The sequence below is a fragment of the Dreissena polymorpha genome, chromosome 4 (genome assembly GCF_020536995.1).
Source record: "Dreissena polymorpha isolate Duluth1 chromosome 4, UMN_Dpol_1.0, whole genome shotgun sequence".
Lineage (NCBI taxonomy): Eukaryota > Metazoa > Mollusca > Bivalvia > Myida > Dreissenidae > Dreissena > Dreissena polymorpha.
In genome coordinates, this window is record NC_068358.1 from 120,153,794 (window position 1) to 120,178,339 (window position 24,546).

General features: G+C 34.9%; 1 protein-coding gene across 1 annotated transcript in view; it reads right to left on the reverse strand.

Annotated features, from left to right (window-relative positions):
• Positions 1–24,546, reverse strand: part of LOC127878740 (uncharacterized) — a 158,854-nt gene that overhangs the window by 93,200 nt on the left and 41,108 nt on the right. Inside the window, exons 12-20 of the mRNA XM_052425270.1 lie at positions 22,354–22,459; positions 21,433–21,584; positions 14,753–14,855; positions 13,013–13,119; positions 12,122–12,201; positions 6,999–7,165; positions 5,917–6,079; positions 4,174–4,325; positions 2,101–2,245 (exon numbers count right to left, since the gene is read on the reverse strand). Of these exons, the coding sequence (XP_052281230.1) occupies positions 2,101–2,245; positions 4,174–4,325; positions 5,917–6,079; positions 6,999–7,165; positions 12,122–12,201; positions 13,013–13,119; positions 14,753–14,855; positions 21,433–21,584; positions 22,354–22,459 (1,175 nt within the window). The remainder of the gene's footprint in view (positions 1–2,100; positions 2,246–4,173; positions 4,326–5,916; positions 6,080–6,998; positions 7,166–12,121; positions 12,202–13,012; positions 13,120–14,752; positions 14,856–21,432; positions 21,585–22,353; positions 22,460–24,546) is intronic.

Genomic DNA, 24,546 nt, shown 5'->3' on the forward strand with positions numbered 1-24,546 from the left:
TTTCTGGTCACTGTGACCTTGACCTTTGACCTAGTGACCTCAAAATCAATAGGGGTCATCTGCGAGTCATGATCAATCTACCCATGAAGTTTCATGATCCTAGGCGTATGCGTTCTTGAGTTATCATTCAAAAACCATTTTACTATTTCGGGTCACCGTGACCTTGACCTTTGACCTAGTGACCTCAAAATCAATAGGGGTCATCTGAGAGTCATGATCAATGTACCTATGAAGTTTCATGATCCTAGGCCCAAGCGTTCTTGAGTTATCGTCTGACAAACACCTGGTGGTTGGACCGACAGACCGACCGACAGACCGACCGACATGAGCAAAGCAATATACCCCCTCTTCTTTGAAGCGGGGCATAAATATTGCAATTCATAATTGACTACAAACATATATTGCAATTCACCATTGACCACTTACACATATTGCAATTCACCATTGACCATTTTCTCATATTGTAATTCACCATTGACCACTTACTCATATTGCAATTCACCAATGACCACTTACACATATTGCAATTCACCATTGACCACTTACACATAGTGCAATTCACCATTGACCACTTACGCATAGTGCAATTCACCATTGACCACCCACACATATTGCCATTCACCATTGACCACCCACATATATTGCCATTCACCATTGACCACACACACATATTCCTATTCACTATTGACCACCCACACATATCACCATTCACCATTGACCACCCACACATATTGCTATTCACTATTGACCACCCACACATCTTGCTATTCACTATTGACCACCCACACATCTTGCTATTCACTATTGACCACCCACACATCTTGCTATTAACTATTGACCACTAAGGGTATCACATTTAAACGGACGCGTTTTGTGTTTTGGTCAAACACGTTTATAAAAACTGTAAACGTTTAAACGACAGTCAATATCAATAAAATTCATTTTAGTTCATTACGTTACGATGTTGCAAAGCTTGTTAACAGCTGCTGAAAAAGACTCATATTAAAAACTATTTGTATCATGTGCGCCAGATGGCCCTTATTTACAATACCGTAAACATAACAATACATCATGTAGGGACTAGACGTCTTGAATATTTAACGCGCGTCATCACAAAATTCCCGCCTTTTGTTGCATGACCCGAATCGTCTTGAAAATTTGAAGCGCGTCGGCACGAAGTGCACGAGGAAATTTTCCCGATGTTTCTTTATCGGCATTCATTTCTAGAGATATGGCCAACAATCTCCAAATAGAAACATTTTTACTGAAATTGAAGTATGCATCTTTTGATGTAAATTGTGTTAAGTAAAACATTGAAAATTTTAAAACCGGTTAATACTCTTATTAAAGGAATGTTGGTTCGATATTAATTTGTTTTTGTTACAAAATATTACGGCATGAAAGTAGACAACGTGTAACCCAATGGTTCGACAACGACGAAAACAGTTTGTTTAAACATGATGTCATTGTGCGAATGGGATATGCACTAAATATAACTTTCAGAAGTAATTACTGCTTTCAGTTTGGAGAGGCCATGGCACTGATGCTTTTAAAACGGACATAGGGATACTGTTTAAATATTAACGTTTCGTTTAATTCATTTCGTTTAAACGTTCAGAAAAATATGTAAACGTGATACCTTTATTGACCACCCACACATCTTGCTATTGACTATTGACCACCCACACATCTTGCTATTCATTATTGACCACCCACACATCTTGTTATTCATTATTGACCATCCAAACATCTTGCTATCCACTATTGACCACCCACACATCTTGCTATTAACTATTGACCACCCATACATCTTGCTATTCACTATTGACCACCCACACATCTTGCTATTCACTATAGACCACCCACACATCTTGCTATTCACTATTGACCACCCACACATATTGCCATTCACCATTGACCACCCCCACATATTGCCATTCACCACCCTTCATTGTTACTGCACATTCTCTTGATACTAAAATCTTTCTCCGAATATTTAATTATGGAATGTGTCTTGTCGCCATTATTAATTATCATATCAACAAGAATGTGTATACAGTGAATGTCTGCCAAAATTGTGGCCAAGGCCATATATCATACCCTCTGGTGGGTCCTTCTCAATCCCATAGGCAGCATATCCCTCGATGTCCCACAGGTACACAAAGCCCAGACTGTCACCAGAGAAGAGGATGGTGTTTTTCTCGTTCACTTCTAGAACACTCACCATAACACCCTTCGAATTTGACTGGAAATATTTGAAGAACATATTATGACTAGAAATGGCGCGGCAGAGGCCGACGCGTATCCCCACGCCGAATGTTTGACCTAGGTGTGCCCCAGGGTTGGTAATGGGGCCATGCATAGCTGAGATTGACCGTATTGTCATAAGAGAAGTTCATCATCAATTAGAAGTGAATTGGTGTAGAAATGAAGAAGTTATAGTAAAAGGCAATTTTGGGTGGGTGTGACATATGTGGGCAGGGCGCCCCAGGGTTGGTAATTGTGCCATGCATAGTTGAGATTGACCGTATTGTCATAAGAGAGGTTCAGTATCAATTTGAAGTGAATCGGTGTAGAAATGAAGAAATTATAGTAAAAGGCAATTTTGGGTGGGTGTGGTCTATGTGGGCGGGGCGCCCCAGGGTTGGTAATGGGGCCATGCATAGTTGAGATTGACTGTATTGTCATAAGAGAAGTTCAATATCAATTTGAAGTGAATCGGTGTAGAAATGAAGAAATTATAGTAAAGGCAATTTTGGGTGGGTGCGGTCTATGTGGGCGGGGCCCCAGGGTTGGTTATGGGGCCATGCATAGTTGAGATTGACCCTAATGTCATAAGAGAAGTTCAGTATCAATTTGAAGTGAATCCGTGTAGAAATGAAAAAATTATAGTAAATGGAATTTTTTGGTGGGTGTGGCCTATGTGGGCGGGCGCCCCAGGGTTGGGATTGGGGCCATGCATAGTTGAGATTGACCCTAATGTCATAACAAAAGTTCAGTATCAATTTGAAGTGAATCCGTGTAGAAATGAAAAAATTATAGTAAATGGAAATTTTTGGTGGGTGTGGCCTATGTGGGCGGGGCGCCCCAGGGTTGGGAATGGGGCCATGCATGGTTGAGATTGACCGTATTGTCATAGGTGAGGTCCAGTATCAATTTGAAGTGAATCGGTGTAGAAATAAAGAAGTAAATGTAAAATAACCTAAAAAAATGAGTGATAATTTCTGACGCGGCCCCACCCCAACCCCTATAACTTTTGACCCAGGGGTCAGATCAAAATTCCAAATAGTGCAGGGTCGCACATATGCTCATAGCTACCATGTGTGTAAATTTCAAGGTTCTAGTGCTTTTAGTGTAGGAGGAGATAGTGGCCAGGACGGACGGACAGACGGACGGACAGACGGACGGACAGACGGACGGACGGACGGCGGAGATCACCACAATATCCCCACCTTTTTTTCAAAAAGCGTGGGGATAAAAACACAATAAAGTATGAGATGTGCTACTAAGTAAGTAGTAAATATACAGACACTGTCCTAAACATAGCAATACCATTTATCCTCTGTAACCAATCTGCATTAAAATTAAAATTAACATTTTTTATGGTTATCAGTGACTGAGACACACTTTAGTGCCTTTTTCTGTAACATAACCAAAAGTATTGTTACTTGTGCTGTATTCAGGGCACATTTATGTTACCATCCATTCAATACGCAATATGTCTCAATGTATTCACAATACATGTCTATTTCAACATATTCAAAAAACAGATTTGTTTCAATTTATTCACAATAAATGTATCTAAAAATGTATTGACAATGCATGTGTCACTGTGTTACAATTGTATTCACAATACATGTATGTTACAAGTGTATTCACAAAACATGTAGGTTACAATGGATTCACAATATATGTAAGTAACAAATGTACAATGTATTCACAATACCAAAGCGACCAAATTGTTTTAAATACCTTTTTCTCACGTTTTCTTACACTAATTTTTTAATGAGGTATCAAAATTGCTTAATGTAATATGCTAAAATTACCAATGCAGTAAAATGTCTGAATTCAAGAAACATTAAATTTTCATTGATTGTTTTTTTCTAAAACACTTCGAGCAGTGCAATATTTACAATCCAGTGCAATGATACAATTTTAAAGATGACTCCATACCCCTGGGAACTGAGCCAGTAGTTTTCCTCCCTGGAAGACGTTCCAGAAGTGTATGTGAGCTCGGGGCCCGCTGGCTACCAGGGAGCCCGAGTCCTTGTTATGCGCCCGAGTGGCCAGGAACACCAGCTTGTTGATACTTAGGTCGCCATCCACTACGATAAAAATATTTACTCTTTTTGCATTTTTCATTTTCCAAATCTAACAGCATTTCAGATAAGTCATAGCAGTCAAAAAGCATATTCCTACGTTTCCTGAGCCAGAATAGCCAATTTAAGTGGTTAACTAATACAAAGTGCACATAACTTTGCCAGGAACAGACATCCATTCATTCACTTATTGAATCAGAGCTGTGAATCAAATACCCAATAGATATAAACGTGTATGCCCAATACCTGTACAAGTTATGGGGTCAGTGAGTTGACCCATGAATCAGTCTACAAGTCTACCGAAATAAGCAAGCCAGTCTGGCTCCCAAATAACACTAAGTTGCTGACAGGACAACAGTGTGGTTGGATACCCAGTGACAAGTGTTTTAGACACTATAAATTATGTTAACAAACAATGCACCATGGGATAACTGGTTATAATCTATGAGCTTCTAGTATCAGCACATTCCTTAAACGCTGCTTGGAAGACTTCCTTGAATACAGACTGCACACTTTAGGCGTAGGATCTTAAGGAAAGACAAAACACCCTTCGGCCCTTACAGGGTTCACCTTACCTTCACTTTTTCATAGAACAAAGATTTTATGTAAAATATAATAACAGGGAAAAATCAGGCTGAAAGAATTAAGAAATATTTTACAAACAAGATGTGTTTGTGAAACACAATGTCCCCCTATATGACGTTTGACCTTGGAGGATTACCTTGACCTTGACCCTTCACCACTTAAAATGTGCAGCTCCATGAGATACACATGCATGTCAAATATATAATTGCTAGCTTCAATATTGCAGAAGTTACATTACATGAGCAATTTTGACCCATATATTTGACCTAGAAGGATGACCTTGACCTTGACATTTTACCACTCAAAATGTGCAGCTCCATGAGATACACATGCATGCCAAAAATCAAGTTGCTATCTTCAATATTGCAAAAGTATTCATAAAATAAGCGATTTGGGCCACATATATTTGACCTCTGATCTTGAAGGATGACCTTGACCTTGACCTTTCACCACTCAAAATGTGCAGCTCCATGAGATACACATGCATGCCAAATATCAAGTTGCTATATTCAATATAGCAAAAGTTATTGCAAAATGTTAAAGTTGGCGCAAACCAACCAACAAACCAACCAATAGACAGGGCAAAAACAATATGTCCCCCACTACTATAGTGGAGGACATAAAAATATCTTAAAAGGAAAGGGCATAACTCTGCCGAAAGGAGGGTGGGATATCAGCCCTGGACACTCAACATATGCATGCACTAACTAAACATGAGACAAGCCTATAGGAGTCGTGTTCTGAGAAAACTGGGTATAATGCATGTGCGTAAAGTGTCGTCCCAGATTAGCCTGTGCAGTTGGCACAGGCTAATCAAGGACGACACTTTCCGCCTAAATTGCATTTTTGCTAAGAAGAGACTTCATTGAAACGAAAAATGTCATAAAAGCGGAAAGTGTCATCCCTGATAAGCCTGTGCAGACTGCACAGGCTTATCTGGGACGACACTTTACGCACAGGCATTATGCCCAGTTTTCGAGACTCAACACGACTCATAGGTTTGAGGACTCACATGACTGGTCCTCATACTCGGAGGGTTTGGGAGCCTTGAGGTTGGCGAAGATGTGCCCACTGACCATGTTCCAGACAATGATCTGACCGTCATAGCTCGCTGTGGCCAGCATGTTGGGTGGACACTGCGCCACAGACAAGATGTCCTCAGTGTGACCTCGGATCTAATATGGAGGGAAATAGATAGGAGAGAATATGAGCCTTGTTCTGGGAAAACTGGGTTTAATGCATATGCATAAAGTGAAGTCCCAGATTAGCCTGTGTAGTCTGCAAAGGACGACACTTTCCACCTACACTCCACTTTAGTTTATAAGAGACTTTCTTTCCAAGAAAACTTTCATGAAAGCAGAAAGTGTAGTACCTGTTTAGCCTGTGCTGACTTCACAGACTAATTTGGGACAGCACTTAATATACATGCATTAAGCCTTGTTTTCCCAGAGCGAGGCTCATATATATAGCATGACTGAATATCACATCTCATCTTAAAGGCCCTAAAAGATCGAAATGATATTGCAAGATAAAATATGAACAAGCCATCATGACTTGTATTAATATAGGTTAAATTAATTACGTGATGCATATTCAAGACTTCTCATCACTTACCTACTATATTACATATAAAATGGTGTATATAAAATATATTGTATTGTTTATACTCAGTTAGTTAAACCTTATGAGCATGTGTAGACTCAAGGCCTCCATTCCGTAAAACTTAAAGTGTGTTCATCAAACACAATTTTGCATGAGCATTTCACTTGTAACACATTATATGTGAGCTTAATAAATACATCAACAGGTTCCTTTAAAGAAATATTCAAATTACTTATAGTCAATATTTGCTTTCTTATTTCTTTTGTCAACAACTTAATCAATACACTTATTAGTTCTATCACTGTCGCAAAGTGATTATTTGCCAGCTGTCCATAAAAACTTACACATTATTTAACATTTTTTTGCAACATTTTTTTCCAACAAAAAGGGTGCCATAGTAATGGGATGAGCGTTTTATGTAAGAGAATTATAAAAGTGGACAAAGATATCAATTGTTTGGTGACTGGCCCATTGTGGACAAATCCAACCCACCAAGTCGTCGTGCCACTTTGGCAGGGGATGCTGCACATGATGGATAGTGTTGTCTGTGATGTCATCGCTGTAGATATTGATACGGCGGTCCCAGCCGACACCCACGATGTACTTGTTGCGGTTCATCTCCACGTATGTCAGGTCACATATCTCCTCATTGTCATCCTCTGGAATCAGTATTTAAGACCATCTAGTTAAGTTCTTTAGAGGCTTTAGACTACATTTTAGACAGCCTTTAAGCCTATTTTTCATATGCAAGGGTAAATTGTAGTAAACTTAAGAGTACCCAGGGTACTTTTAAGTAGTAGCTGAGCTGACAATGGCCAATTGAGCATTACAATTACTTTTCAGAAGACATATATTTGTATATAAGTTATACACTGTGGCAAAAGCTCAGGACAAATATCCAAGATTTTCTACATGGCTGCTTACCCAATAATTGTTGGTTTTGTTTGTGGCAATATTTATTACATTATAAAGTTACAATTTCACTTTTTATTGTAAACAGAATATATTTAATCAAAATTATTGATGAAATAAAATATAAAAAAAGTGTAATTTTTAGTCTAATATCGTTTTAGGTTCTATGAAAAGTTTGCTTAAAGAAGTGAATATAGGTGAATGACTTTTTAGAAAATATGTCATGTGTATGAAAGAAAGAGTCAAGACGCTGACTAAACTTAAGAGAATGATACCCAAACATTAGGAAAGGCAAAGCATTCGGTCTTTGTTGATGCCATGGCATTTCAAAACACATATTCCATAGATATACAGATACATATGTGCTAAGAAATGTATCATAAATTCACACAAATAGAATTATTTAACTGAAATGTATATTAATCATGTGAAAAGATTGTCGAGATCAAACATAATCTGAGTTGATTTAAATCACACTAAGATTATTGATATACTCCTATTTGCTTCAAAACCAATGAACACACACCAAACTTTTAATGTTTTTTTTCTCTCGCATTCAACTACCAAATTTTTTTTCTGTATGAAATCAAATCCTAAATACTTTGCATGGGATTCCACCACCATCGATTTGATTTCAATTACTTTCAGCACTCCGTAAAATTTAAACTATTAAGTGCACATGGAAAACAAACACTTAATATGATAATATTATGCAAAAACATGCAATTGTATTGCAGTCTGTCTTTGTTACTTTCCACTGCAAAGATTAGTTTACCTTGCAGTAACTATATTAGAATTCACCTCTAAATAAATAAACATATGTATGAGGCTTACCAACATTACCATTATACAAACATCTAACAAAGCAATGCAAAAACAACTGCAACAACAACACTTTTATAAAGCAGCGCATTCTTAAGACACTATGATATTCCTGTTACAGCCGAGTATCATTTAACACAAAATAATTGTAATCTACATAGTGCCAAATGTGAACAAACATTTTCCCTTCACAAACTGCGAATGTGTTCGCATGAACTGCAAACTGTAAGTGTTGTGAGGTGTGTTTACCTTCCTCCAAACTGTCAACCTTCATGGGTTGCTGTGGCTCAATGGCTTCCATAGCAACCAAAGACTTATGATATTATACATGAAAATGTTACATAACCTTATATCAATATCCTAGGCATTTGAAAGTAAACAAATAAAAAAAAAACAAGTTGTAAGAGCAGATTTTATTGGAAAATCAAACTCGTTTCAACACTGACTAGATATTAATATTAATAAGACCCTACCTATAACTTCAATGAAATTGATCAGCTTAAATGAAAATGAAAGGAATTAATTAGCCTAAAGAAGTAACAACTTTTTATCCAGGAAAACATTGTTGAGCCTGAGTCTACAAGAAAACCGTGATTCAAATGCATGGCAATAGAATTGCATTACTGATGAGCCTGTACATACTATAAACAAGACACTTTCCGCATAGACAAGGGTTTTGTTTTAAAATTGTTTTTGTTTAAACACAAAATTCCATAAAACTGAAAAGCGTTGACCCTGATTAGCCTTTGCAAAATGAACAGAATAATCTGGGACAACACTTTACCCACATATCTTAAATCAAATCTAAGTTGCAAAGGGTTTTCCAAGAGACTGACTCACTTCATGAGTTCTAATGTAATTTTTTTGTTAGACAAAGAACACAATTATAATTTTAAAACTATGCAATAGACAACACATTCAGAAGACCCAATTACAGTTACACTTCCAATTAACATTAATACAATATTTCAGTTATCCGTAGCAAACAAAATGGAACAAACATAACAATTGATCAACCAGTGCAGAGGTTTACCTTGAACAATGCCGTATTTAACCTTATTTCGTTTCTTACGTAAGGCTCGAATTTCTTCCAAAGTTTTTGGTTCACCTTTACACAATACAGAAAATATGTTCATAGGAGGAACTTTCATAGCACAATATACCAATGTCTAAACATTATACATGTACTTTTTTAGTAATAGAAAACGTTAATGACAGATAAATGAAGTAAATACTATAGAAAATGTTATTTTAAATATAAATATGTACATACGAGTCCTTGAGAGAGTTTCTTTATCAATAGATTTTCGGACCAGTCAACTAGACTTAAAACAGAGACTGTGTCACAGCATACCAGTGATTGAATATTAAGTCGAGCAAATTTATTTAAATTGATTTGAAATATGCTTGCACTTCTATTTCATTTTAGTGTAAATTATTGTGAGTACTGGTATCTGATATCACTAGGAGCTGACTGACAAAAACATGTTACAACAATGACAGTGACAATTTCCTGTCACAATCTGACGCAATCCAAAAGACACCCATAGAAAAATACTATCAGAAAAATCCATTCATCAAAACTGGCGTATTGAAGTATCTTTACAAAGTACAAAAAACAGAGTGACACTAGAAATACTGACATTTGGGTTATCAAAATCATGAAATGCAAGTGATTAGAATGAGTTGTTTTTTTATTACACAGTACGCGCATGCAGTATTAAATCAGTAGTAAAATGTATTTCAGTGTAATAAAAGTCTTTGTCCGTCTAGAGATTAATTGAAAATGAGAAAATATACAGCTTAATACAAACACAGTTTGCAAATCACTGACAATTAATAACTAATCACAACTTCCAAAGAGCAAATACAAGAGCAACAAGTGCACCGCATAACGGGTGCCAACGCTCGGCTGCGAAAGCTTGTTATAAATTTTTTTTTTTTTTTTAGAGGTCACAGTGACCTTGACCTTTGACCTTGTGACCTAAAATTAGGTATGGCGTGTAGAACTCATCAAGGTGCATCTACATATGAAGTTTCAAAGTTGTAGGTGGAAGCACTTTGATTTTAGAGCCAATGTTAAGGTTTTAGCACGACGCCTATAGCGGACGGCTGACGGGGGACGACGAGCTGGCTATGACAATACCTCGGGTTTTCTCTGAAAACAGCCGAGCTAAAAATTAATTAATTCTTCACATTTTGTTGAGCAAACATTAAATGAAACTGCAAGCAACTAATTGTATTTTGTGGAAATCAACAGCCAAACTTCATGCTGACAATTTAAGGTTGAGCGTGACACGTGTAACTGTAACATCAAATATTAACTAGATAGAACAGTTTCACACAGAACCATAAAAAACATATGGGCCATGCTCTGTGAAAAAGGGGGTTTAATGCATGTGCGTAAAGTATTTTCCCAGATTAGCCTGTGCAGTTCGCAAAGGCTAATCAGGGACGACAATTTCCGCTTTGATGATATTTTTAGTTTAACAAAAGTCTCTTCTGAGCAAAAATCCAGCTGAGGAAAGTGTCGTCCCTGATTAGCCTGTGTGGAATGTACAGGCTAATCTGGGACGACACTTTACACACATGCATTTAACCCCCTTTTCACAGAGTGCGGCCCATATAATTCAATCAGGCAATATTGCCAACACTGTTCAAAGGTTTTATGTGTGCGTATATTACCTTCTTCATCACTTTTTTCTATTTATGGAAACAAAAACAAGTCATTTAAGGACAGTAGAACATGTAGACATCATCAAAGCATCTAAATAAATGTGGTAGTATTTGAAGAAGGAAGGCCGTCTTATTTAAGTTCAAATGATCATCAAGTAGTCAACATATGCATACTAGCGGCATTTAAAGTTTTAGTGATTAATTAATAGTACTTCATGCATTGTGTTGTATTAAAAACAGTCAACACACATTTATGGCACAGACCTAACAAACTTAATCTAGTACCAAAAAGACATGGTTTCCAAACAAAACAGAAGAATAACTGACAGAAAAGTAATGTTTTACAGATTCACTCACGCTTATGTAAGATGTACCTTAAAAGACTTCAACATGGGTACAAGAATGGTTAAGAAATGAAATAACAGACTCAACAAATTTAATGAAAAAATTGCACATGATTAACATGGAAACTGCATCAACCAGAAAGAAGCTGAGTTGTTTAAAACACTTATCAAGTGACATGTGTTCATAATTACCTTGATCTTCAGTTATCTTGGGTGCTACAAAAATAAAATCAAAAGAAAAAGTGAAATTAAACAATAATTCTAAAATTGATGATCAACACTGTGACCCTGTCAGTCATCACGTTCATTTTGAGCCAACTACATATGATGCGTGTACTGTATACAAAAACAGGCTTAATGCATGTACATAAAATGTTGTATGGTTGAGCCTGTCCACACAGGCTAATCAAGAACAACATTCTCTGCTTTATGTTTTTTTGTTACGGAAGTCTTCTCTAATAAAAAATAAAGCTAAGGCAGATATGCCTTTCCTGCTCAGCCTGTGCGGACTACACGTGCATTAAGCCTGGTTTTCCCAAAGCAAGGCTCAAATGTCTGGTTCACATTTCTGTAACATTGATATGTCTTAGTTTTGAGCCGACATATTATAAAGACTTCGGTAAGTGTTTGTAATGATTTGATGTATATTGATAATAGTAATATACTGGTGATGACAATCATAAGAAAGAGCAAAGAAACAACTTTTTGTGCAAGTGGAGGTACTAAAACTATCGTAAAGATTTACAATGTGGTGAGGGTGAATGTTGTTTAAGATTAGTTGGGGTTCGGGTGGGTGAGGGGGAGTTGGTGGTGGTGGTTGGGGGGGAGGGGTTAAATCCTCAGTCTGGAGTCTCCACCTACCTCTCTGTAATATCTTCAGGCAATGTCCGTTGTTGTAATTCCATATTCGAATAAGGCCGTCACGTCCTCCTGTGATCAATCTGTTGGAAAATAGAACATGATACAGTTTTACTTCCAGATGGAATTGCATTATGACATTTTAAAATTTATTTCACAAAGTCAAGATCTTGTAAAACATATGAAACAATAATATACAGAATAATGCTAGGCAAAAAATAAAACCTTCTGACTTTTACACAAAACATATGGAATATGACTTTTATTCATTGTTTCAAAAGTATGTATCAATTAAATGGCTTGTGTTATGACGTATTACACAAGAGGCAGGGCAATAAGCGTGACGCCAATCAGCACAAGCCAGGAGACCAATACATTATTTTGGAAGAATCTACAAGCATAACATTCCTTTTATTGTATTTCACAGATTGATAAGACCTGCAGTTTGCTAAAACATTAAATGACAATTATTTTATTATATGCAATTTTAAAATTAAAATGCATAGTATGCTATACACATTACAATATCATATCAGTCAAAGGTGCTGATAGAGATTCTAAGCTGGTTTTTGTTTACATTATGTTCATGTTGAAACAAAACTAAGTAAAATATGCAGTCACATTGCCTTGCAGTTTCAGAAAGGTCTGCAAGTCAGGTTGGACAAAGGGATATTGTGTAAGCCTAACAATCAAAATGTTACAGAAGTTCCCAAACGAACACCAAGCACTGGTTCTACCAAGAAACTTACTTAACTATGAGTCAATAAGTCTTAAGATTTGTTATGCAATCAAGCAAAAAACAAATGGAAAGAGAAAAATAAATAAACTAAAAATCGGGTTGACAGTTAAATGGCATGCTTTAAATGTCATTTCCCAGCTAACCAGTTTACTTACCGGCGGCCACACTTATCGAAGGTCATACATGTAATTGCAGCGTCGCCATGTGCGTCTCCATACTCAAATATTGGGGTACCACTTTCAAAGTCCCAGATCTTGATAACCTAGAATGCATACATGGCAAATAATAATATGTAATTGCTTTAATGTATCTCCTTTTTTAAGGAATATATTGTTACAATGAAAATATTAGTTTCCGTACTGAAATAGAATAAAATAAGAGTGATATTCTATATAGTGATTGATATTAATTGCTGATTAAATTGGTAGAGCAATCAACATATTTAAGATCCCAACAAAACAAGTATTTTCAATGTTTGCATTTTTTTAAGACGGCATTACCATAGGCACAACAGACATTAACACAAACATTTGCTTACACAGCATACAACATATATGCACAAACAATATGTAAATGTGTTGTTGTTTTACAATTGATGAGCTTCATTATTATTTATTTTAATGAATAAATGGTTTAACAATATTGAAGAACAACAATGAATATCCAGTTGTGTACATAACAATGAAATAGTATACAAAACAATCTTTTCATTTATACCTTTCTGAAAAAAGCTGGAACAGAAGTTGCACAATGGTGGGTACACATCAATAAAATTAATTATAAGAATGTTAACAATTGGCACAAAAATTGGGTACACCAAGATTATGGTACATATTTGCCATAACTCCGGCTTTGATCTATTTGGCCCTCGGACCTTAAAACTGCTAACGCTCATCACAGACGTCTGGACAAGCTCTGCCATGTTCCATACTTTCGATTTGTATTTAGGCTATTACGCTATTTATCACGAATGAAAATGTGACCCAGGCAATATCGTATGGGTAGACACTATTTGTTCTTTATCTTAACAATAAACTGAAACAAGAAACCGTCGTAGACGGGTGATGCTCCCCAAAGGTTTTTTTGGTCAAAATATTGCATTATATATTCAGATAAAAGGAAACGTCTTGAGGGCACAGTAGTTGGGGCGACAAGAATTTTTTTATAGAAAATTTCAAAGGGCCATAACTCTATTAAAAAATTATCCGACCAGAACCCGCTGCTAATATGCACATCTCCTCTTGGTAGTGAAGCTTCCCATAAAATTTTCATTGAATTCCGGTCATTAGTTGCTGAGAAATAGCCCGGACAATAATTGCACTATATGTACAGTTAATGGAAAATTTCAAAGGGCCATAACTCTGTGAAAAATCATCCGACCAGAACCCGCTGATAATATGCACATCTCCTCTTGGTAGTGAAGCTTCCCATAGAGTTTCATTGAATTCCGGTCATAAATTGCTGAGAAATAGCCCAGACAAAAATTGTGCACGGAGGGACGGACACACGGACACACGTACGGACAGACGAAGCTGCGACTATATGCTCCCCCCAAAATTGTTTGGGGGAGCATAAAAAAGACATCATAAGATGCGCTAAGCTTATTTTATAATGAGCAGCATCATGCAAAATTTGATCTTATGGCATTTGCAGCAAGTATAGTTGAAGACCAACCGTTGCAGTCGCGTTGTCAGGAGCTAGCTTTTCTTCTAATGAGACCACAAAACATTGTATGACTTAGCGGAAACACAGCCAATTGTTGCTCCTTATCAGACTGGGCTAATGCACATGATAGTCTGAAGCTACAACGGCTGCATATGGCATCAGACCCATTTTCAATGGCGCAGCTCAATTGAAGAAAACACAACTATAAATGCACAAAAATGGCTACTCACTGAGCTCTCAGAGCATGTGATGACCTGCTTGAAGCTAGGGTTGTAGGAGCAGGCAGTCACTGGCTCCTTGTGGCTGATCACAATGTCCGCATGGAGGACGGGCCTGTACAAGATACATAGAGGGCACTGAGGGATGGTGCAACGAATGGACAGGGATTTCATAAAGACCTGGGGTCAGAGTAAATCCTCCAAATATTTTTGAGCAAAATATAAACAACACCCATATACATTTTGTAAGCTTAGTAATAGTAAAATCTAAAGTCCACTCTTACTTTAGAAAATCACCAATTGAAACCCATTTTTCTTATCATAACTAACAAGTGTTTATAAACTCAGTCATAGGAAATGTACTGTTTGGGTCAGATGTCTTGAAAAAATATGTGTATGCTTTAAATCTGGGTGAAAGAGATGAACAAAAGAACACCTGTTGAACAATACAATAAAAATTGGCTCTTTCAAAAAAAGGGTCTTATGCTATATGCAACAAGTGTAGCCTTTGTGCAGTCTTATCAGGAGCTACAATGTTTGTTTAAACACCATGGAACCCTGCGTGACTTTATAGCGGACACCAGGGTTTCTCCTTACCAGACTGCTGGCCACACATGTCATAAGACCTTTTTTTAAATGAAGTGGCTCATTTGGTCATATACGTGTTTGTTCATGCAAGAGTTGGTTGCAAACACATATTTAAATGCATGCAAACGTCACTGGAAAAAAATTAACTTTTCAATAGGCCACACATATAACATTATTAGTAATTTCATATATGGACAATTCATCAGAACTTTTTGATAAAGGTTTGATCAGTTACGTGTAAATAGATGGTCAAAAATGTAACATGTGGCAAAAACTTGCTTAACCCTTTACCACTTAGATACATATTTTGCCAAATGTGTAGTCCTTTTAAAAGTTATGTTTAATTTAATACCTTTCTTAGTTAATCAAGTGTTAAAGGCTTCATTTCCTACCCTTAGTTACTGATGAGCAGCAAACAGAATAAATCTTGAACAATTGAACAAAAAATTCCAATCCAGAAATTGTATAATTGTTCATGCATGGTGTAAATATAATACACAATTTTAGAAAATGATCTTTGAAGAAGAATACAGTCATGCTCTTTGTTTGGCGAAAAAAAGGATACTTAAAATTTTATATAAAAGACTTCAAGTTTTATACAGAAAATAACGACACAAAAAATAAACAAATAAGCGTGGTTCAAAGAAAACTAGAAATTTGTCAAAGAAACTGATACCCCATAACAAATGTTTGGCCACAGACAAATTCTCTGTATATTCTTCAGTGGTCAAAAGTTCAGCAAAGACTGGTCACAATAAAAATTTATTTTTAAATCATCTGCATGCCATTAAGGTGCTTCAAATGTGAGAGTTTGAGCAAGACAACCCAGTATTTCAAGAGGAGTTTGAACACAACATTTTGGAATTATATACCGGTAGTTGAAAAACAGAGAAAGGGTCATAATTATACCAAAACTTGTTGCAGTCAAAATTCCTTGCTGTATAATCAAGTAGACATTAAGATCGTTCAACTGTGCATGTTTGAGCAAATTCCACCTATTAGTTAAAGATTAATAGAAACATTTTTGGACTAAATATTCTTTTGTCGAAAAACAGACCAAAAACAAAGTGGGGACTAAATGTTCTTAAACGGAAAAACAGACAAAGGTCCATAATTCATCCAAAGCCCTGTGCAGCTGAAATTTCTTTCTGATCATCTAAATATTAAGATAATTCACTGTTAAAGTTTGAGAGAAGTTGTAAACACATTGTTTCAGACGACTAAATATTTTCTAGTGAAAAAAAAGGGCCATAACTCTTCCTGACATCGTAGCAGCACAAATTATTTTCTTTCTGATCATCATGAAGGTCCTTTAACTGTGAAAGTTTGAGTGAGATCCACCAAGTTTTAAAAAGTGGTTAAAAACACAAGCTTTCAAAAGTACATAATTATGGACAGAGAAGTGCACTGCTGAATGCTTCCCGCTTGGTGGGGTAATAAAAAGGAATTAAAACAGTGCTTTGTAAACAAATAAGTAATAGCATAACCTAGGAAGCTTATAAAGGTGCATGGTACAAAAGGAATTTAGGGTATAATAATAACTAACTACTCAAAGAATGCGGATCTTATATAACCAGAATTCATCACAAAATAGACCAAGATAACACTTCAACGCCACAAGTTGTAAGATAAAGAATTATGTTATAGAATGTATTAGTTGTTGCCTAGGGGGCATATTTTTGGTAACTTTAAATGTAATACCATATAAAGCGCTTATGCACATGGAACAATGCTTGCATGATCGAATGCTGTACATTAAAAAGTGTAGGAGAATGGCATACATGTATGAACAGACTGCCAAAAGATTGAAAGAAGTCTATGGTGTTTCCAGTAAACCCACCTTAACATGTTAACAGGGGTAGGATAATACAAATATTGCAGGATAAACACAAAACTTTAAACTTAAAATTAAAAAGAAGTCAGAATATCGAAATGTGTAAGTGCAATATTACATGATAAATACAATTTAAAATGTGAATCAAATAAAACAAAGAAAAAAATGAATGTTTCAAATAAGAGCAAGTCAAACAAGCTCAAAAATAAAACTTTCCAATGGCATTTTGAACAAAGAAGGGTGTTATGACACTCATTTTTAGAAATATAGATGTCAAAGGTATTAAGATTTACATTGTATAATTACCCTATAAAATTTATTTGTTAAGAAGCAAATGGTATCATTACTGTTTGCTGTACCCTTTTAATTTATTTCATTTTGAAATTTTCTGAAATAAGCACATATTCATGAAACAGAATACAGAATAAAATCAATTTAAGCAATCACTGGTATTGCTTTTCTTGTCCTTTATAAGTCTCAACTGAATTGATGCTAATATAACTTAAAAGGTTATTAAACTAATGTTTCCATTAAAAAAAAAATGCAATTTAGTATCAGTAGTAAAAAAACACTACCAAATACTGATATACTAATATTTTACAAAACAACTAAAATAAAATGTAAAAGATGCTGAATTTGTAAAAAAAAGAGAGCATTTTTGCAAATAATACTTCCTCAGCCTTTGTGAAAGTCAAACAATTTCTTTTTTATGAGAGACATTCACAAATTTCTTAAAACATACAGATTCAGCATCTTTAAAAGTTACATTTTGAGTGTTGCGCTTAACTCAGAGAATTGAATAAAAAGTATGGAAATAAAATATAGAAAGAATAGTGCAAACATAGATAAAGACAGTATAAAGTATTGATGGTGCTGTTCTCAATGTTTTAGTTACCTGCCGCCTGATAAATCTTTTTCAACTCTACAGCAAGAAAAAGGCAGAAATATAAAACCTTTCAAGGGTCAAAAGGTTTAAATATTATTTAAAAACTTCTCCTAGTTACTAAGACTTTTTTTACCTCAACATAAAATTAAATTATAAGTATTTTTTCTTGTATGTAATGATTTACAAGAATAGAATTGTGAAATCTGTCTTGATACTGAAAAAAACAAGAGCACCGCATAACGGGTGCCACGCTTGGCTGCGGGTGCATTTTTGAAGAAATGAAAGCTTGTCAGTTTTTTTTGTTTTTTGTGTTTTTTTTAAGGTCACAGTGACCTTGACCTTTGACCTAGTGACCCAAATATGGGTGTGGCGTGTAGAACTCATCAAGGTGCATCTACATATGAAGTTTCAAAGTTGTAGGTGGAAGCACTTTGATTTTAGAGCCAATGTTCAAAACCTTGACAAAATGTTAAGGTTTTAGCACGACACGGACGGCGGATGACACGATGGCGGACACGACACAACACGACGAGCTGGCTATGACAATACCTCCGAAAACCGCCGAGCTAAAAAACCAGATTACTTTCCCATATTCCAAAGTATTAAATGACAAAATAAAACAAAACACTTAGACATTCAGATTTTGTTTTGATTTGTCAGAACAACACAATAAAAGTATAAAACTGCTTACCACAAACTAGATGCATAAGAAAAATGTATTTTAACTAAAATAAAGGAAGTTCAAAACCAATAAGTTATTAATCTACTTATTAACAATTTTCCATAACTAATAACATAATTTTAAAATATTTTTCCTTATAATTATTATTGGTTGCTAAGAAAACCATGGGTTATCAACAGTCCACCATAACATTTTGACACATATCACCAAATAATCTAACAAAAAATCTATTAAAAAGGTTTAATAATGTAAAATCACTTACTTGGGAAATCTAATAAAACTGTTTTGCAACAAATACACAAACCAATCATAAAAGAATCTCTTACAGAAGTTTACTGCAAATATTCTTCAAAACTAATATTCGGATCACTTTTAAGTCATAATTTCACAGATAAAGGAATGATGAAGTAAGAACTACAGAAACTCAATAGAACATGTACAATATTCCCATAGAGCAAACTAGCAAATAAAGTTACAACTACTGTCAGATGTTTCTGAGTATATAACGTAGATATTCTAATATTCATGAGATAAGGTCTTTACAAGGATTGATAAATGATTGAAGCTATTCAAAGTGGTAAACTTAAACCTCAAGATGACTGTTGAACCAGAGTACTATTTTTATCAATCTTCTAAAACTAATTCACCAAATAATATGTCACTAAAATATATAAACAAAAACAATTAATAATCTAACAGGGTGAAAGGAGGCCCAGTTAAGTTACACTTCTGAATTAATACTTATTATATATTTTTTATTTAAAAATAAATTAACTCAAAGGTCAAAACTGGAGGCCCAATGAAGTCTTATCAGTAATACTACAGTGCGTTCAGTTACAGCGAACGTTCGCCAATGATCGTTCGTTTCCGATTCGGTCTTATTGAACGATAAGTTCGGCGGGAACGTTTCAAGATGGCGGCTCCCAGAAAATTGATAGCGATTTTGATGGAGGAAATCGCGAATAACAATATTGTATCAGAGGAAAGGTCGTCGGAAGACTACATGTAAATACTGACAATTTCATAATAAAAACTATAAATACCCATATTCTTCTTTAAATTAAGACTTAAATAAAAGATATTTCAAAAATAATAAAACCTATAATAGTTTTATTATAATTATAAGTGGTGTGGATGCGATAGTGTTATTTTCCATTAGCGACCGAAATTTAGTGTAAGAGGTGCATTGAATCAGTTATAAAATAAAGCCCTAAAATAGCGCAATACATTACAATCTTTAAATGAAATTGTAACTTTCTTTTACATTGAATGAATTTTCGTTTCGTTTTCATTTAATGAAAATATTAATAAATTTAAGCATTCAAATGGAAACAAACACATGCATATTTTGCGAATTGAACTGTCTTTGAATGTACATGTATATTGAAAACTCTTTTGTAGTGATAATGAGCGATAAAATTCTGGCATTTTATTATACCATAAATCTATACATTTATTTTACCCAAGTATTTTATATCCATATTATGATCAAACGCGATTGCTTGTTTTCACGATGATGTTTCGAACATTGCAGTAACGCACGATATTTAAACGTTATATTTGCAGGTACCCGTTAAATACGTTAATTGTGTAGCAGTAAATTTCCACAATATTTTAAATGTATTGTTATTATTAAACACGTTTTTGTTATGTTTAAACAGAGACGTAGGTCTCTGGTTTAAACTGGCTAATATATATACTTAATAGTTCCTGTTCATCCATTTCGGACAAATGTACGTCTATTTTTTAAAATATGTTCAAATATTTTATTAAAGCAACTGTTAAGTTTTTGGCTTAGGTAACATGCCAAGAGATGACATGGAGGTATCATAAATCGTGTTTAATGACCAGACACCTGCGGTTTATGACCCCATACAGAGACAAACAAGTATAGGTCCCTGGGTTTTTGACACCCTGTTTTGTTAGTAATTGTCTGGACAGTATCCGATCATATCGAGATAATCGGTTTGTGATGAAGGGGCAATTAAACACTGGGTGGTTAAAAATGCTGAAATAAAGAGTGTCAACATTGGTGTAAACAATTAAATAAAACATGTACATGTATCAAGAGGATTTAGTTAATCTGTAACAAGATAAGTTTTTACAGACATACAGGTTCAAATCAGTTTCTTTATGTTGATTACATAATTATAATCAATTTGTTGTTTGTTTTCGTCCTTATTTTCTTTCGTTCATTGGATTCTATTTAATCTGAAAGAATTTCAATTTCTGAGTACTTTGTTGTTCTTAAAAAGGGTCGCGAATATGATTGAAACCTTATCACGATGCGGTTCATCAAACGCAAACAATACATGTAGCAGAATGGCCGCAGTGTTGACGGCCAAAATTGGAACATGCGCAAACTTGACGTCATTATCGAAATCCCCCAAACCACCTATACACTTTGTTTATAATTCAATTCATTCTATGTACTACAAAAAATACAAAAAATATTGAAAATACACTGAACAACAACAAAAACTTATATGTCCGCCATCTTGGTTTCGCTAGCGAACTACCTCCCGAGAGGTTTCGCTTCGGTTCGCGAACGTTCGCTGTGAACCGAGCGTTCAATAGCGACCGTTCGCGAACTATAGCGAACGTTCGCTGTAACTGAACGCACTACTGGTGACAGAGAGACAATGTTTGTGTCATCACTGGTTGCCATAGGAACGGGTCCATGAAGAGCCACCTGCACTTACTTGAGTCTTAAGTTGAGAGCGGCCATCTGGTCGGTTGCTACGGCAACAGTCTTGGAGATGTTGGAGTAGTGAACGGCCTGCAGGTCTCCCCTGATCTTGTGACTCTTGGGTCGAATTGTCAGCAGACACAGATGATCCTGTATGTCCCAAACCTGGCAAAAGGACAACAAAGAAAATTAAAGCATTAGTGTGTTGTTTTTTTTCACAAAAAAAGTTTTGAACAATAATGATGCTTTTTTGTTCTGTTTTTTTTAATGATTGAAAGACAAATTCTTAATATCCTTAATTCAGGCCAAAATTGTTTGTATGATAAGCACTATAAATGAAAATGATTGTTTTTAGGATTAAATTAAAGTGACTGATGAAATATAAGACTGATGTCAGTTGTAGAGAAATCAGGGATGGATTACTAGCAACATACATGCAGCAAAATGTAATATGTCTTCTTCTTTAAACCCATGTTTAAATATCTGTACTGCTACGAAAATATAACAAGTCAGGCTCATTGGTAAATACTTTTAGCTGATAAAGTTGATAAAAAATGTGGCCACTGGTATTATCTGTTTTAAAATTTAAAATATCTGATCATTCGAAAAAAGAAAAAATCTGCATTGCCTGTTTTTCAAAAATATGGAATGAATGGCTCACACTATTTTGTAAATGTCTTTGTTTTTAATTTAAAGTCAAGATTCCACAGTTTATCTTTTTCTTTTATATTGCAATAGCCCTAGAGTTGGTACTTGGAACCTCCATTTATAATCCTGAATATTTTGTTTATCTATGAATATTTTTTTAATAAAAGCCACTTTGCCATTATGTGAACAAGGTCATTTCGAGAAAGCACAAGAGCTATGATAAACATAAAGGCATGTCAATATCACATGGTTATCATGCAGAATACTGCAGTGTGACCTATCATACCTTTATACATTTGTCTGTGGAAATGCTGAATATTCTGTTCTCTTCCTCCGCAATGAACAGGAAGAAAATAGGCGCGCTGTGGCCTCGTAACATGGCTGTTGGCTTGCTGGAAAATCATGAACAAAACCCATTGAAAATAGAACTTTTCAATATCTTGTCAATGTTAATAAGAGGCGTTCTAGGAAAACTAGGCTTAATGCACTTGCTTAGTGTTGTCCCAGATTAGCCTGGGCAGTCTGAACAGGCTTATCAAGGATAATACTTTACACTTGTATCAAATTTTTTATGTATAGACCGTTCCATAATTTAGTAATTACCCAATTATCTCCCCTGAATACTCTCCGCGTCCGCCATTACACTACTGCCAAACAACCGGTAACATATATAAGAGAGCACCGATTATTCAACGGGTGAATTTCTTTCTTTTTGTAAAACGTTTTTGTTTGTCATGCAAATTGTATGAAATAAAGTTTTTCTGCTAGAGGAGATGTTAAGCTAGTGTTATAACAGAAAAATGTTTGAAAAACGTGCATTTTTTAGGTATTTGTCTAGGAAAGTAAACACGTTGACACATTAAAAAAAACCATTTAATTAAACTAAATGCAATATTTATCATTTGATTATATGCATCAATCTTAAAATCGCGTAATCCTTTGCATTCCAGTGTTGAATTGCCCGTTTGTTCTGCATAATCCGATTATCTCGTTTTGATCAGATATTATCCAGACTTAACTAACAACATGGCGTCATTCCGGGGTGTCATAAACCACACTGGGTGGCAGATGACAGTCTGGTCATTAAACACAATTGATGATGCCACCATGTCTTCTCTTTCTGGTAGTATTAAGCAGTCATTTGGTTTAATATTTAACCCCCGACATACTTAACAGTTGCGTTCATTAGATATGTTACATATTGTACAAATTAAAAGTTATGTCCAATATAGAATATCAGAAATTGTACACCGTAAAGATACTGGTTTAATTTATGAAAAAAAGTATTTGATAATTATAAAATTTACCTAAAAACATAACATTTAACGTATTTAGCGGGTATCGGTTAATTAAAACTACGTCATTTCGTATGAAGATTTAATGTTACGGCAATGCACGAACGACATCATAAAAACAAGAAATTACATTTGACACGAACGGGGGTAAATAATGTTTAAAAAAATATATTAATATAGATATATGTGTGTTAAAATGTTAGATATTTGCCACTCATACTCACTAGTAACGAGTTTTCAATATACATGAATACACAGTTCAAATTGCATCATGTAAAGTTGTGTTTTTCAGTTGTATGTTAATATTCCTAAATAGCGTCATTCTCTGTACAAAACCCATCAAATTAAAATTACATGTAAATACTGTCATGCACTTCGCTTTTAATAGGGCTTTGTAGTACGTTTATTTTCAATGCACTTTCTATTACTCACGTGTTTATCACACTAATGTACTCATGCCATTCATAATTATATTTTTATAATTAGATGTATTACTATTGTAATTTATTGAAGCTTTTCTGCAAAAAATATTACGGCTTATGCATAGAGCTCTTTGTTGTGCCAAATTGTTGGCCTTTCAGTCTTCAGATAATCTTTAATTTGATGCTTATGCCGCGTTTTTAAAGTTGCAAATAAATGTTTTAATAAATTAGTTTGGCGCTTAATAATATATTTTTGAAATATTATTTAGGTGTTTTTGTGTGTGGATTAATTGACTAAACATTTGGTGTCGTTATCCATATGTTTTGCGTTACTTCAAAGACCTATAAAATACATTTTTTAGTATTTTTTAGCTTTATAGCTGTTAAATGATTCACAGATGCAAATATAGATATATCACATAGATCACATTCTCTTCATCTTCCGAATAATCACATAAAATATCGTCAAGATCAATATCACTCTCTCATGATAAAAAGCTCGTTTTTTAACGTGACAAAATTCCATCTAAAAAAAATTAAATATAAATCCAAACCACAATTTTTTATCTTTGATATCAGTTAGAACAAGAAAAATAATGGAAGGCGTATCAAAAATACCATACCGTACTTAATATAATATGTTATGATTTTGGAATGTAGATTTTTACCAAATGAGACCAATTACAAACAATTAGCGGTAATTAATTGCGCGAGAATCTTTAATAAGTATTAATTAAAATATAAATTGCTTGATGTTGCGGC